Raw genomic sequence first — 14,377 nt, 5'->3', positions numbered from 1 at the left:
TGCTCAATCTCTCACCCTGCCACCTGACAAAAGGTACTGCTGTGGACCTCGCCCAACCTTGTATATGTGTTTGTATAAGATTCGTATTGCTAAGAAGGAGAAACAAAAGCATAGTGGGGTCTACCAGCCATACCAATCTCAAAGCAATGTTTGTGGTAGATTCATCACCGGTACATCCCGCCACCGGTAGAAAAACTTATTCGATCGCCTTATCCTCTCAACCAGACCCATCATCTTCCTCCTCCACACGCGCGCATCAGTCACCGGCCACAAGCCTCCTCCCGCCCCAATGGAGGCCGTCCTGCGACATCCATCCCTTTCCCGCCTCAAAGCCCCCAACCCAGCTGCTCACAGAACCCAGTACCTCTCCATCACCGTCCCTCGCCGTCCCCGCGTCCCCAAGCGCCGCCTCGCCGCCGCCGCGCTGTTCCAGGACCAGACCAACCCAAGAACCGCGGCAACAAGCAAGGGGGGCGATGAAGAAGACGAGGAGGGGTACGGAGAGGTGGACCGCATCGTCTCCAGCCGAACCGTCAAGAACGCGGTGTTCGCGGAGGACGGCTCGGCCACCACCGTCACCGCCACGGAATACCTCGTCGAGTGGAAAGACGGGCACGAGCCGACCTGGATCCCGTCGGAGGCGATAGCCGCGGACGTGGTGGCGGAGTACGAGACGCCGTGGTGGGATGCCGCCAAGAAGGCCGATGTGGATGCGCTGGGCGCGCTGCTGGCGGACGAGGCGCTGCGGCGGGACCCGAACGCCGAGGACGCGCAGGGGCGCACGGCGATGCACTTCGCCGCGGGGCTCGGGTCGGAGGAGTGCCTGCGCTTGCTCGCGGAGGCGGGGGCGGACGTGGGCCACGCGGAGCGCGCCGGCGGAGGGCTGACGCCGCTGCACATCGCGGCGGGGTACGGCCGGGCGACGGGCGTGCGCGCGCTGCTGGAGCTGGGCGCCGACGCGGAGGGCCCCGACGGGAAGGGCCGGACGCCCCTGGAGCTCGTGCAGGAGGTGCTGGCTGCGACGCCCAAGGGCGTGCCAGCGGCGTTCGAACGGCGCCAAGCGCTCGAGGCGGCGGCGAAGGAGCTGGAGAAGGCCGTGTACGAGTGGGGCGAGGTGGAGAAGGTGGTGGACGGGCGCGGCGAGGGCAAGTGGCGGGAGTACCTGGTGGAGTGGCGCGACGGCGGCGACCGGGAGTGGGTGAAAGCGCCGTGGGTGGCGGAGGACCTGGTGAAGGACTTCGAGGCCGGGCTGGAGTACGGCGTCGCGGAGGCCGTCGTGGACAGGAGGCAGGCGGCGGACGGCGACGGGGACGGCAAGTGGGAGTACCTCGTCAAGTGGGTGGACATTGAGGAGGCGACGTGGGAGCCCGCGGAGAACGTGGACGCCGAGCTCGTGCAGGAGTTCGAGCGGCAGCAGTCGGGGAACGGTGGCGCCGCACCGCCGGCGGAGACATTTGCCGGGTGACGGCGGCCGTCGATCGTGCTCGGTTCGCTCTTCGTTTTTGTCGTGTCGATGGAACGTCGCAGTATGTATCATTAGCGATCGAAGAGATTTTTGTGTGATTATTAATTAAGAAAACATTCTCATGAGATTGAGACATTGCAATCTTAAACAATCACGGTGAAGAGAGCCAACCAATTTGTGATAGGATGGTTAGAAGGGTCGTGGTATTTCTAACCCATCAGGATCCAAATTCTAAACTCGATATTAGTGCCTGTATTTTTTTGAATTTATTTTAAGTCTTTCGATGACATGCGTTCAATGGGGAGAAGACGTTCCCGTCGATTATGAAGGTGTCTGTGGCGTGTTTGATAATCACAAATGATGTGCCGACTCGATCTTTCGGAGATGCTTATAGGGGTAGCGTGCACGTATGTTTATAGGGATGAGCGTACGTGCATATGTATGAGCGGTTGTGTCTTTACTATGTTAACTCACAAAAACCGTACAAAGAAATGCGGCAGCAGCGGCTTGCATTCCATTGTGCGAGCCAACTTAAGGAAGAGAATGTTATATGGATAGCGCTTGCCGGTCGACCGGCCCAAATTTTGATCGGACATCAAGTAGCCGTGCGATTTGACCCACGTCATCATATTTCTTCCCTCATCTCGATAGTAGACAACGCATTGCCCGACAGCGCGTTGTCCCTGCCACAGTTCATTGTAGGAACAACTCGGTGTTCATGGCGCCGCTCGCTTCCTCGCTGCTGCATCGATACTAGCTCGTTGCCCCGACTCAAATCATCGACGAGGATGCTCACAACGCTGCTTGAAGTGCCGGGGAGAAAACCCCTCGCAGCACATCCGAAGTGGTGCATGTATCCACCTCTGACTAGCGGCAGGGTCACGCCTCACAACAACCTCATCTGTCACGGTTGCTCGCGACGACAAAGCAGCGCGTCGCCTTTGGCGCCGGTGGGTGCCAGTTGCAGCACCCCGTTCCCCTTGTCGTCTCCAACATTTGCAGGTGCTGGCCCTGGCGAAAACCGCTGTCGGTTGTAGCAAAAATCCCAACGCCGGTTGTAGCAAAACACCAACAATCACGGATCCCCACAAAAAAAAAAACAGTTGTCGCGCCGGTAGCAACACCCACGTTGGCTGGTTCCAGCATCCATGACCAAGGTTGCAGCAAAAATGGCTGACACTACCGCCGTAGCAACACGGTTGTCGTCGGTGGTAGCTATCTCTGTCGCCGATTGCAGCACTGGTTTTGCCCGCTTCAGCACTAGGTTGGCCAGTTGCAGCAAAACAGCTGATGTCGTCAATGGTAGCTACCGCTGTCATCGATTGCAACACTAGTTTGGCCGGTACCAACACTATGCTGTCTGGTTGCAACAAAACGACTAATGTCGTTGGCGGTTCCAACGATGGCTGGCCGGTTGAAACAAAACCAGTTACCAGTTCCAGCATCATCGTTCGCAGCAGCGTCCCGTTGCTGGTCATGTCCATCTCCGGGGTGAGAGGGTAGTTGGTGAGCAGGAAGGGGAGCAGGGCAACCACATGGAATGATAGAGAAAGAAGAGAGGAGTAGCTAGTCAGAGCGGGAGGAAAGAGGAGCAGGGAGGAGATCTGTCAGTGGTGGGGCTCACCGGAGAAGCCACGACACACTCGGTGGAGCTAGGAACAGAGAGAGATGGTGGAGCGTAGATGGGTTGGATATAAAGGATGCGTGTGTGGGTATCTGCTCACTCTGTGCACCATACAAAAAATAAACCAAACCAAACCAAACCAAAAAACCATACCAAAATAAACCGAACCAATTTTACGGTTTTATGGTTTCTGGTTTCGGTATGGTATGAACTTTTTATACCGATTTGAACTTAGATTTTTATGGTATATACCGAAAAACCGAAGTAAAAAATAAATTTATATTTCTTGAGATGAACAACCATACAAGTTGTCATTTTTTTATACATGAGTCAAATTCCCTACTAAGCACATAATTTTTTCTTGTAACATAGTCATTTTTCTCTTTTTAAAATGCACGTCCATAACCATCAATAGATGAATCAATGCATGCATATATACTTACATATATAGTTATATATTATTTTTGTAAAATAGTATGTGTTTTGAGTCATAAATTTGCAAATTATTATTACGTCATTTTCAAATTCGCGTCAACTTTGGTTATCATGGTATATACCGAAACCATACCGAAATAATTTGGTATATCTTGAAACCAAACTGTATTTAAATTTTATACCGTATTTACCGAAGTATTAATACCATACAAACCAAAGAACCGTATAAACCGAACCATGTAAACCTAATAAACCGAACGCACAGAGTGAGTATCTGCATGTGGCCCCCTACGGATGCATGACTACATTGCGAGGGTGGGGGATGTGGGATTTGGCACCAATCAACAGTGTGTGCGCGACCGGACTGGGACTCGGCCAGCCGGTCAATCTACAACGTTTACCTTCCATATAGTGTTTCATTTTCTCTCCCACAATTTAACAATTTGTCAGTCATCCAAGAATTCTTCTGCCTCACTCGATTTTACTTCACTAAATTGTTCATGTAAACCTAAAATATATATTCATCATGACGTAAATCAAGCCGATATGGTTAATGGGCCGAATTCACTATCCAAACTAAATATATGTTACTATGCACATATAATTTTACCTTTTTTTGTTTTAAGATGTGTGTTTGAAATTTTATGGCATGATTGATATATGTTGTGCTTGTGTCCTCCAATTTCCAGATTTTTTTAAGAATGATATTTCTAGACGGGAGGAGTACCAAGAGTGTGCCCGCATGTAACCCATCTCGGAATTACAAAAGCAAGTCTTATAGGCAGGCAAACGGTTAATCAAAACGATAATTCATCTTTGAGCCCGGCTCATCTAACCTTGGTGAATAGTAAAATCATTAAAACTGCAAAAAGATTAAAGAAATTCTGATTTTTTTTATGGTGCAACATGCTTGAGTGTGTGATGCTCGTGCTAAATTTGGTGAAGTTTGGACATCCAAGGAGCATGTGAGAAAAAAACAAAATGACCTTCGAACAGTGCGGAATTTAAACTTTCTCGCATGTCTGAATTTTCCTTTTTTTTGGCCAAGAGCTTCTCAAATGTCCAAACTTCACCAAATTTGGCACGGACATCACACACTCAAACATCTTTCACAACATAAAATGAAATATTTTCTTGATCAGAGCCCGGGAGCGAAAACGTCGCTCCGTAACCTAAAGGGCTCTCTCCGACGACACTGACTATTCGACTAGATAGCTTGGGTAAGAAGGCCACCCTAACATACATCAATTTCATCCCTAAACTCTTATTGTATGGTCAACTGATCATTGTCAATAAACAATGCAATGTTGTATCTATATCTATATCTATATCTATACCAAAATAAAAAGACTCAAAGAAGCAGATTCAACAAATCTCAGCCATCAAACAGCGTCAATTCAATGACCTATATTGCTTCAATGCCGAGGGCTCAATATGTTTAGCATGCAATTAATAACATACCAAATATAGACTATCCACATAATTAACTTGTAATGATATCCTACCTAATATTAACTTGTAATTAATTTTCTGCTTCATATCAACATGTAAATTAATTTTCTGCCATATATCAACCTGCATTGTACGTACCCGGGTAATTACCATTGAACATATCTAAAAGATATGATGTGAGCGTATCTCAAGGATACGCTTACTAAGCGGAGCTTTAACTCTCACGCAAGGACTCTATATAAGCACAACATCATCCATCCTCCTGGACATACTCTGCCCTAGCAAACGAAACCCAACACTATCTACCCATCCTCGAGCTTTATCAAGAAACCATCACATACCATGGTCGCCAGGCATGCCACCCTGTGTTTCCTCCTATTTCTCGTGTTGCACGGAGATCCTACTGCAGTGGCCGGTTCGTGTTCTCTTTCTCTATCTCAAAATGTCTCTGATTTAGTACAAAATTATGAATGGGGTAGTATATTGTTGTGAATTTTATGAACATTTTCATGTGTTGAGATATACTTATGTGTTGATTTCGTGCAGAGGATTGCAGATACAGGAACGATAAGCTGCCGCTATGCCAGGACGTTTTATGCAAGACGCAGTGCTGGCTGCAGGGGGCAGTGGTGAACGCCGAAGTAAAAGAGTCCAGATGCGTGGGATCAGGGCCAGGCTCCACCTGCTACTGCCTCTTCTGCAAAAAAGATTGAACCTTCTTAAGGTTCCTGCCTAGTGCCTAGCGTCAAGGCCATCCTTAGAGATGAAATCCTACCGAGTTTAATTGTTGTTAAAAATCGTGTACTAGCCAGTAGTGTTATCTTTTTTTGGGAAATCAGTGGATCCTTTTATATCTAATTTTGTGGGGTAGGAAATCAAACAGCGAATCAGAAAAAAACCAAATTCAGCTCCCGTGGGTATGCCTAGGAGATTTTAATGAAATTTTGTGCAATCATGGGGGGGGGGGGGGGGGGGCGTCCCGAGGGATCTGGCTTGCATGCAAGATTTTGATGCGCTTCACTTTTGTAATCTGAATGATCTAGGATTTGAAGGTGATGTGTTCACCTGGCGTAATAAGAATTTCAGAGTTGAGGGGTATATTAGAAGGACGAGACTTGCCTGCTTCCCATGCGTGCTCCCATCCATGCTCCCGCGTACATGGCTTGATTTGATTGAAACAAAATAAGATCCGGCCTTACCCTTTAAAATCAGAAAGGAAATGATTAGATTAAAAAGAAAAAAAAAAGAGCGTCTGGATCGTGTTGTGGCATCAGCGGAGTGGTGTGCTAGGTTCTCTATGTACAAAGTAATAAATGGCAACCCTGAGCATTCAGATCATCGGCCGGTTATCCTGCTGCTCGAAGGAAGCCAACGTCGCAAGAAACAGAAGGAGGGAGACCGCAGATTCAGGTTTGAGGCAAAATGGCTTCTTGAGGAAGGATGTGATGGTATTGTGGGGCAGGCATGGGTGGCTGCGGGGAGTGTGGATGTTGGGGAGCGGCTGGCGGCGGTGAATAGGGCCATTTATAAGTGGAGCCGTGAGGTTCTGGGTGACCTGAGTGTACGCATAAAAAAGCTGTGCCATGAGCTAGAAGTGGTACGTAGGGCGCCTATCTTAGAGAGCCAAGTTCGAAAGGAGCAGACGCTGAGTTTTAAGTTAGAGAGGTTGGAGGAGCATGAAGAATTTGTGTGGAAACAAAGGGCCCATGTTAACTTTTTCTTTTTAGAAAAGGAGGATAACCCCGGCCTCTGCATCTGAATGATGCATATTGTCACTTTCTTAATTATTCTCATAAAACCTTACAAAGCCATACAACAGCAAGATTAAAGCCACCATTTAAGCAACAATTGTCGCTACACCTATCCAATTGATGAAGGGGTGCACATAGTCTGTGCCTAATATCAAACAGACATCGCAGCCAAACCTAAACATCTAAGACCTGAGGTCCCAACCAGGACGCCTGCTGGGTATGGGACACCTACCAGTCCGACGCACTCCTCAATCAGGACGCCTGCCGGGTATGAGGCCGCCGCAGCCACCTGCCACCAATCCATCTTCAGAGATGTACTGTTGCATGTACCGTGTCAGGTCTCTCTGCCATCGACGCCACCACAACGCCCGACAGCGTCGTCCTCCTGCGCGAGTCCATCCTCCCACAGTGAACTCTGAATCTGCACCGCGCCACGCCGTCAAGATCCGTCGCCATCAGTGTGTAGGATGAATCACCGCTCCACCAAAGAATCCATCCTCTGGTCCCTCGATCACGTTTGTACCTCCAAGAATGATGCCCCCAAGGGAGGAATGACACCAGAGCGCCGCCGTCATCCGATCATCCGATCTAGGGTTTCCCTCGGAGGTAGCAGAGAGTGGCCTTGAACTTCTGCACGACGATGCCTTCAAGAAGGGAACGACGCAGATAGCGCCGCCACCGCCGGCCTTAGCAGACGCCGAAGGCGAGTTTTCACCCAGATCAGTTCGAAGGGATCCAACTCTTGTGCATGGGCCGCCGTCACCGCTAGCACCACCAGGTAGAACCCTGGAGCACCGGCAGATCAGCGAGCCGCCGGCACCACCGCATCCAGATCGCCGGCCATGCCAGGCCGCCGCCATCCCTCGCGTCGTCCAGGCCGCCGACCGCGCACAGGGACCGCTGCCGCCTGCACACGCCGGAGCACCGTCGAGAGCCCAGCGCCCGCCACCGCTTGCCGAGGGCCGCCGCCACGCGCCCCGAGCGGACTCCCACGCACACCAGGGGAAACCGCGAGCGTGAGCCCTGCCGTCGCCCCCAAGCCCGCGCCGGCGCGCCCCGCCTCCAGCGCGCCGCCAAAAACCACCGCGATCCGCCCGCGCCAGATCCAGCGAGTCGTGGAAGAAGAGATCCCGCCGACGCCGACGCCGACCGGGCTTTGCCTGGCGGCGAGGAAGAGAGGTCGGCGGAGGGACGAGGACGCGGCGGCGCTAGGGTTCCCCTCGGTCGCCGCGCAGGGCCCATGTTAACTAGTTGTTAAATAGTGATAGGAATACACATTATCTCCAAGCTTTTGCCTCTGAAAGGAAAAAGAAGAACACGATAAAAAGATTGGTGCGGGAGGATGGTAGGGTGGAAGAGGAGGAGGAAGGAATGAAGCAGATTTTTACTGACTATTTTTCTTCCTTGTTTACCCACGTGGCAGGTGCAGATGCGAACAATATCCTAAACCATATATTCCCGAAAGTCATGACACAAATGAATGAGTTTCTCACGGCGGAATTCACTTCAGAGGAGGTCAAGAGCACCCTTGATAGCATTGGGGATCTAAAAGCTCCTGGCATGGATGGTTTGCCGACGGTGTTTTATAAACATTACTAGCATTTGATTGGTAACAATGTCATTCGCGAGGTTTTGCATGTGTTGCGAGGCGGTGGAATACCAGAGGGATGGAACGACACTGTGGTAGTGCTAATCCCAAAGGTTCAGAACCCAGAAAAGATGAAGGATCTACGCCCTATTAGCCTATGCAACGTTATGTATAAACTGGTGTCCAAGGTTTTGGCCAATCGCCTGAAGTGCATCCTCAGAGAAATTATTTCTCCCAACCAGAGCGCTTTTGTACCAGGGAGGCTTATCTCCGACAACACGATAATAGCATATGAGATGACACACTTTCAGAAGAGAAAAAAAGCAGGAGGAACAAATTTTGCGGCACTAAAGCTCGACACGAGCAAGGCCTATGACCGCGTCGAGTGGGGATTTTTGGAGAGGGTTATGAGACAGCTGGGATTTGCACCAAGTTTTGTTGCATTGATAAGCAAGTGTATCAGGTCGGTGCGGTTTCGATTTATGGTTAATGGCTCGTGTACTGGACAGATCACTCCCGGACGCGGACTTCGCCAAGGGGACCCTATCTCCCCGTATCTCTTCCTGCTGTGTGCGGAGGGTCTATCTGCCTTGCTTCACCAGGCTGAACTGTCAGGCCAGTTGCGTGGTATTCAGATTGCGCCAGAGGCACCGCCAGTGAGCTATCTTTTGTTTGCCGATGACTCTCTCTTGTTGTTTGAAGTAACCCCTGAGAGTATAGCTGTGATTAAGGATATCATACATGTGTATGAGATGGGTTCAGGACAAGTTATAAACCGGGAGAAATCAGCTATGTTATTCAGTAAAAACACCTCGAGACAGAAGAAACAACAGTTTTTGCAGCTGGTGGGACTTAGGACTGAGAGCCAACAGGGAAAGTATTTGGGGCTTCCAAGCTATGTGGGGCAGTCCAGGAAAAAATGCTTCCAGTATCTTAGGGAAAGAATTTGGGAGATCCTGCAAGGATGGAAGATCAAGCTCCTCTCAAAGGCGGCAAAGGAAATCCTAATAAAAACAGCATTGCAAGCGATTCCCACGTACGCGATGGCCTGTTTTGATCTCACAAAAAATTTATGTGATAGCATCAGCCAAATGGTATGCAAATTTTGGTAGGCAAATCAAGAAGATGAGCATCGGCACTACTGGGTAGGTTGGGAGAAGCTTAAACTTCTAAAAGAACAGGGGGGCCTTGGTTTTCGAGATCTTAATTCGTTTAACATCGCCATGCTCGCCCGCCCGTATGCATTGTTCTGATGCAGAGGCCGGGGAGTCCCCCCTTTTTGAAAAAAAAATACTCGCCCGGCAGGTTTGGAGACTTGTTCAAGTGCTTGATTCTTTGTGTGCACGCGTGCTCAAAGCAAAATACTACCCTGAAGGCAATGTGTTGACAGCTATACCCCAAGCAGGCATGAGTTATGTATGGCGAAGTATTCTTCAGGGTATTGAGGTGGTCAAGGCTGTTATGATATGGAGAGTGGGCTCAGGTGAGAATATAAACATCTGGAGAGATCGATGGATTCCGTCTGTGGATACATGTCGTCCCCGAACACTACAACGTGGGTCTCTTTTAACAAAAGTGGTGGAGCTGATTGACCCACTGACAAATCAGTGGGATGCCCAGTTGGTCGGCCAAACCTTCTGTGTGGAAGATGTGAAAGAGATCTTAAAAATCCCTATTAGAGAGCAGTTTGAGGATTTTGTAGCTTGGCATTTCGACAGCAAGAGCTTGTTCTCGGTCCGATCTGCTTACAAAGTTCATGTGAGTCTGGTTCAGAATCAGAAGGTGAGGCAACGAGGGGAAGGAGCCACTGGCAGTGCAGATCCGAGCAATTTTTGGCGAGATTTATGGAAGATGCGATGTCCAGGTAGACTCCATCACTTCATGTGGCGGCTTGCCCATAATAGCCATCCAGTACTGAGAAATGTTGAGCGGATTGGGATTGAGTTAAATACTGACCGCGTCTTGTGCCATCGACTACCTGAGGACGGAGGACATTTGTTTCTTAGGTGTAAGGAGGTGCGGAAGATGTGGAGAGAGTGTGGTTTGGAGCCCTCCGCCTAAAGCTCCTAGAAAGTCAGTCACCAAAAGAGCTCTTGGAATCTCTTCCTAAATTGTCGGCACATGTACAATTAAGTGCAGTTTGCTTCTTGTGGTGTTGGTGGACTGAGAGAAATAAAGCAAACCATGGTCAGACCCGAATGACGCCGAGTGAGTTTCATTTAAACATCCGCCGGCAAGTTCAAGAATGGGAGGAGTTTCTGGGCAAGAAAACAAGCGATGTGCCACAGCCAGTTCAGAGATGCGTGAAACCTGATGTAGATTATGTCAAAATCAATGTTGATGCTGCTTTTCATCCGGATGGTACAGGAGGATGGGGTATGCTGGCTAGAGATGATGAGGGGGTGGTCATTTGTGGGGCAACTGGATATCTAGTACATCAGACTGAAGCTCTTCATGCCGAGGCGTCGGCCCTTCTGAATGCCATCCAGGTAGCCGAGATACAAGGGATGGGACGTGTTGTTTTTGAAACGGATTACATGGCTCTCCAACATGCAGTATCCTCTACTAGCCTTGACCGTGGTCCTCTTGGTGTGCTTTTCAGGGAGGCAAAGTACAAGCTTCAGCTAGGATTTATTGATTTTCATGTTTCATATTGTCCTAGAAGTTGTAATATACCTGCTCACATGCTGGCATCGTATGGGTGCCGGAGCAATGAGGAGTGCCAAGCTTTATGGCCATCGAATCTCCCGCTTGATGTAACTGATGTTGTGACCGTCCATTTGATTGGTCCATGCAAGGTGTTCCAAGTTCAAAAAAAAAGTAAACGTTTGTAGCGGGTCAGCCGGCCGAACTTTCCGCCGGCTTGCACCACGCTGGCTCGCTGGCCACGATTCTTCCCAACGCATGCGACGTGTGAACACGATGGGTCCCGTGTGACTGGCCCTTTTCTCCTTTAGGGCATCTACAGCAGCCGTGCCTCTAAGAAGGCCTCCCCAGGCGATTTTTTCGCGCCGGCGTTAAAAAAATGGCCCAGTCGCGTCTCCAGGAGCCCGATTTTCGCCGGCCTGGAACAAAAACAGTGCGGGCGGACCCAGACCGAGCCTGATTTTCGCCGGCCTGAGCCAAAAACAGTGTGGGCGGACCCAGGCCGAACCCGGCGTGCTGGGGGGTGCCCGGGGGCGCCTGGGCGAACTGTTTTGGCGCGAAACAGCTGCGGGCCCGCCGCATCAGCGACACGGCACCTCGTCTTCCCCCAACGGCCTCGGTTCCCGCGGGGAATCAATGCCAAGGCTGCCGCCGGTCAGCCTTGCCATTGATTCCTCACGGGCAGCGCGCCGACGCCTCCCCTCCCTCGCACGCGTACACACGGGTGCGGTGCGGCTATATAGCCGGTGGTCTGCACTCGCCTGTGCCCACACCAGCCCCGCCCCCCCCCCCCCCCCCCCCGTCGCCCAGCTCCTCCCTCTCCCTACCTCTCCCGAGCGCCGCCGCCCAGCCCCTCCCTCTATCTCTCTACCTCTCCCGAGCCCGTCGCCATGGCGGAACGCTTCCCCGGAGACGAGGCGACCGCCAACGGCTTCGGCCGCCGTTCGCTCCGCGAACAGGAGTCCTGGCTCCTGTTCCAGGCGAACATCCTGGCGCCGCCGGACATGCGCGCCGGGCCGACGGGGTGGAAGCTCAGCGCCGGGGGAGTGCCCATTCCCCCGTTGCCCGACGCCGTGGCGAAGCCGAAGTACTTCGCCGAGGAAGTCAAGGTCGTGCGCGCCTCCCTCACCGACGCCCAACTCTCCCTCCCCCAGTACGCCGCCGACAACCACGCGGCTTGGGCGGCGTATTTCGAGCGCCGCCAGCAGCAGCGCTTGGCGTCCATCAACAGCGTGCCGGTGGTTGGTGGCCGGCAGAACAGCGAGGGGCGCCACCTGTGGTGGGGCGTCCCCGGCCGCACACTCGAGGGCGTGCTGACGTATCTCGAGGGCGGCAACGACCCGCCGTTGGCGTACCCGGCGAGGGCGGCCGCCCCGGCACATCACCGACGCGCCGGGCCATGGGCGCCAAGGAGGTTCGGGTCCTCCTCCTCTTCTTCCTCCTCCCGATCTTCATCGCACTCCTCCGGCACTCCGGCCCTGCTCGGCATCAAGGCCGAGCCCGCGGCGGAGACGCCGCTCGGCCGGCGCACTCGCACCGCCGGCATCGTCATCAACGAGGGCGGCCGGCGCGCCTACTCGTCGGCTCCTCCTCCGCGCTTCGTCAAGCCAAAGACGGAGCCGAGGCTCGCGCCGGTGAAGAAGGAGCTGGGGCTCGCGCCGGTGAAGAAGGAGCCGGCCGCGCCGGTGACGACGGAGCTCGACGACGACGACGCGGCCCTGAAATGGGCGCGCAGGGACTCCATAGCGATGGAGAAGGAGCGCCTGGAGAAGGCGAAGGAGCGCCAGTGCGCCGCCCTGTTTCGCTTCGCGGAGCATCGACGCGGCCGTGACGAAGGCGAAGTCGTCGTCATCTGCGACAACGACGACGACGACGACGATGCGCCGCCACCAGTCCGCCATGGCGATGCCGGGCAGGGGTCCAGCAGGGCCGCCCGCGTCAAGGAGGAGAAGGCCGACGACGACGATGGCGGCGACTTCAGCCAGTTTTTCCTTTAGATCAGTTTATGTATATGTGCTATGTAATGAAAATCCGCGGACTTCGCTGAGATGTGCCGAAATTTATCGTGTTTGGCCGAATTTTATCGTGTTTAAGCCGAACTTCGCCGAACTTCTTTTATTTTAAAACGTGCCTGGGGCGGCCCTGTGGCCGGCGGTTGGGGACCAACTCGCCTCCAGACCCAATTTTTGCGTTGGCTCACCCCCAGGCGGCGATTTTAGGTGCCCCCTGGGGGGGCAACGGCTGGAGATGCCCTTATCCTTCCCTGGAATTTCTTTTCCCCTTTTCTTCTACCTCCAGCCGCGACGGAGCTCTGCTTCTCCACGACCACAAGCCCCTTTTGTTGCGAGCGTAGGCGGCGAGCGTTGGTGGTGAGGCAAACGGGCGGGGGCGTATGCGCGTTGCGCGATACAGGGGTTGGGGGCGGCCGCCATGACCTCCAGCCTGGGTGGTGGCGGAACCACCATAAGATCTCACCGGCGATGACGTGCTCGAGCGCGAGAAGCCTTCCCATCATGCTGCAAGCTTCAAAGCCTAGCAGGCGATGCGCTGGAGCCGGCAAGGCGTCATTCTTCAACTCACAACCACCGTAGCTGAGCGAACTCGCCGGGATGCTGGAGACACGGTGATCGCGCACTGGAACCAGCCGACGTCGGAGCTGCAACCGTGGTAGGAAATTGCTGGAACCGGGCGCGGGCAAGCTGGAGTCACAGTCGCGGGATGCTGCAACGGTGCTCGACCGACCCAGCCCTGGGGAGCTGCTGAAAAGCTTCAACCTTGGTGAAATTTGTTGGAACCAACATCTCAATTTTGTACTTTTACAAATTTCTACACTTTTAATACCTACTATAATCTAAAAGGGCGTCAAGTCAACAATTAGGGTCAGTTATATTAGTGACGTGCATGTGTATTAACAACAATATCAATACATACATGATGGGTTAGTTATATTGATGGCCAAGAACGGGGAGATGCTGACCCGCCACCAGTGTGGCTATCCATCCATTCTGGGAGTACCGTCCAGCGTATTTCAAATCTCAAAGATATATAGTGCGCGTTCAACGTATCTTAAAGATAGATACAATCTGTCCGAATTAAAATGTTTATCAAGAGCATGCAAAGACTCTCTATATAGGTAGTATATATTGATTCACTATAAGAAAGGTAGGATGTTAATTACATGTACATATATGGTGAAATATAACCTGACGTTGATATTTGATAGAAATCAATTGCAGGACGTTGTTTGATAAAATATTAATTGCCCGGCAGATTTAATAGGATGACGTTGACTTGTTTATAACCGGTGACAGATAGATGCATATCATTTTCTTGGAGATACTATCGGCGGCGTCTCCCTTAGGTTTGATAAGAAATAAACTATCACGTCATCACCATGGGTGCCCGGCATTTGGTTC

The 14,377-nt window shown here is 52.0% G+C and overlaps 1 protein-coding gene and 1 pseudogene across 1 annotated transcript; both read left to right on the top strand.

Annotated features, from left to right (window-relative positions):
- Positions 1–204: 204 nt before the first annotated feature.
- On the top strand, positions 205–1,616 carry LOC123105814 (probable signal recognition particle 43 kDa protein, chloroplastic). The gene has a single exon (XM_044527963.1). The coding sequence runs from the start codon at positions 290–292 to the stop codon at positions 1,463–1,465; it is 1,176 nt and encodes a 391-aa protein (XP_044383898.1). The 5' UTR covers positions 205–289; the 3' UTR covers positions 1,466–1,616.
- Positions 1,617–6,273: 4,657 nt separating this feature from the next.
- LOC123101759 (uncharacterized) lies at positions 6,274–11,149 on the top strand (annotated as a pseudogene).
- Positions 11,150–14,377: the final 3,228 nt, after the last annotated feature.

This window comes from Triticum aestivum, chromosome 5A (genome assembly GCF_018294505.1).
Source record: "Triticum aestivum cultivar Chinese Spring chromosome 5A, IWGSC CS RefSeq v2.1, whole genome shotgun sequence".
Lineage (NCBI taxonomy): Eukaryota > Viridiplantae > Streptophyta > Magnoliopsida > Poales > Poaceae > Triticum > Triticum aestivum.
The sequence above is the reverse complement of the archived record's forward strand: the minus strand, read 5'-3'. Positions and strand labels throughout refer to the sequence as shown.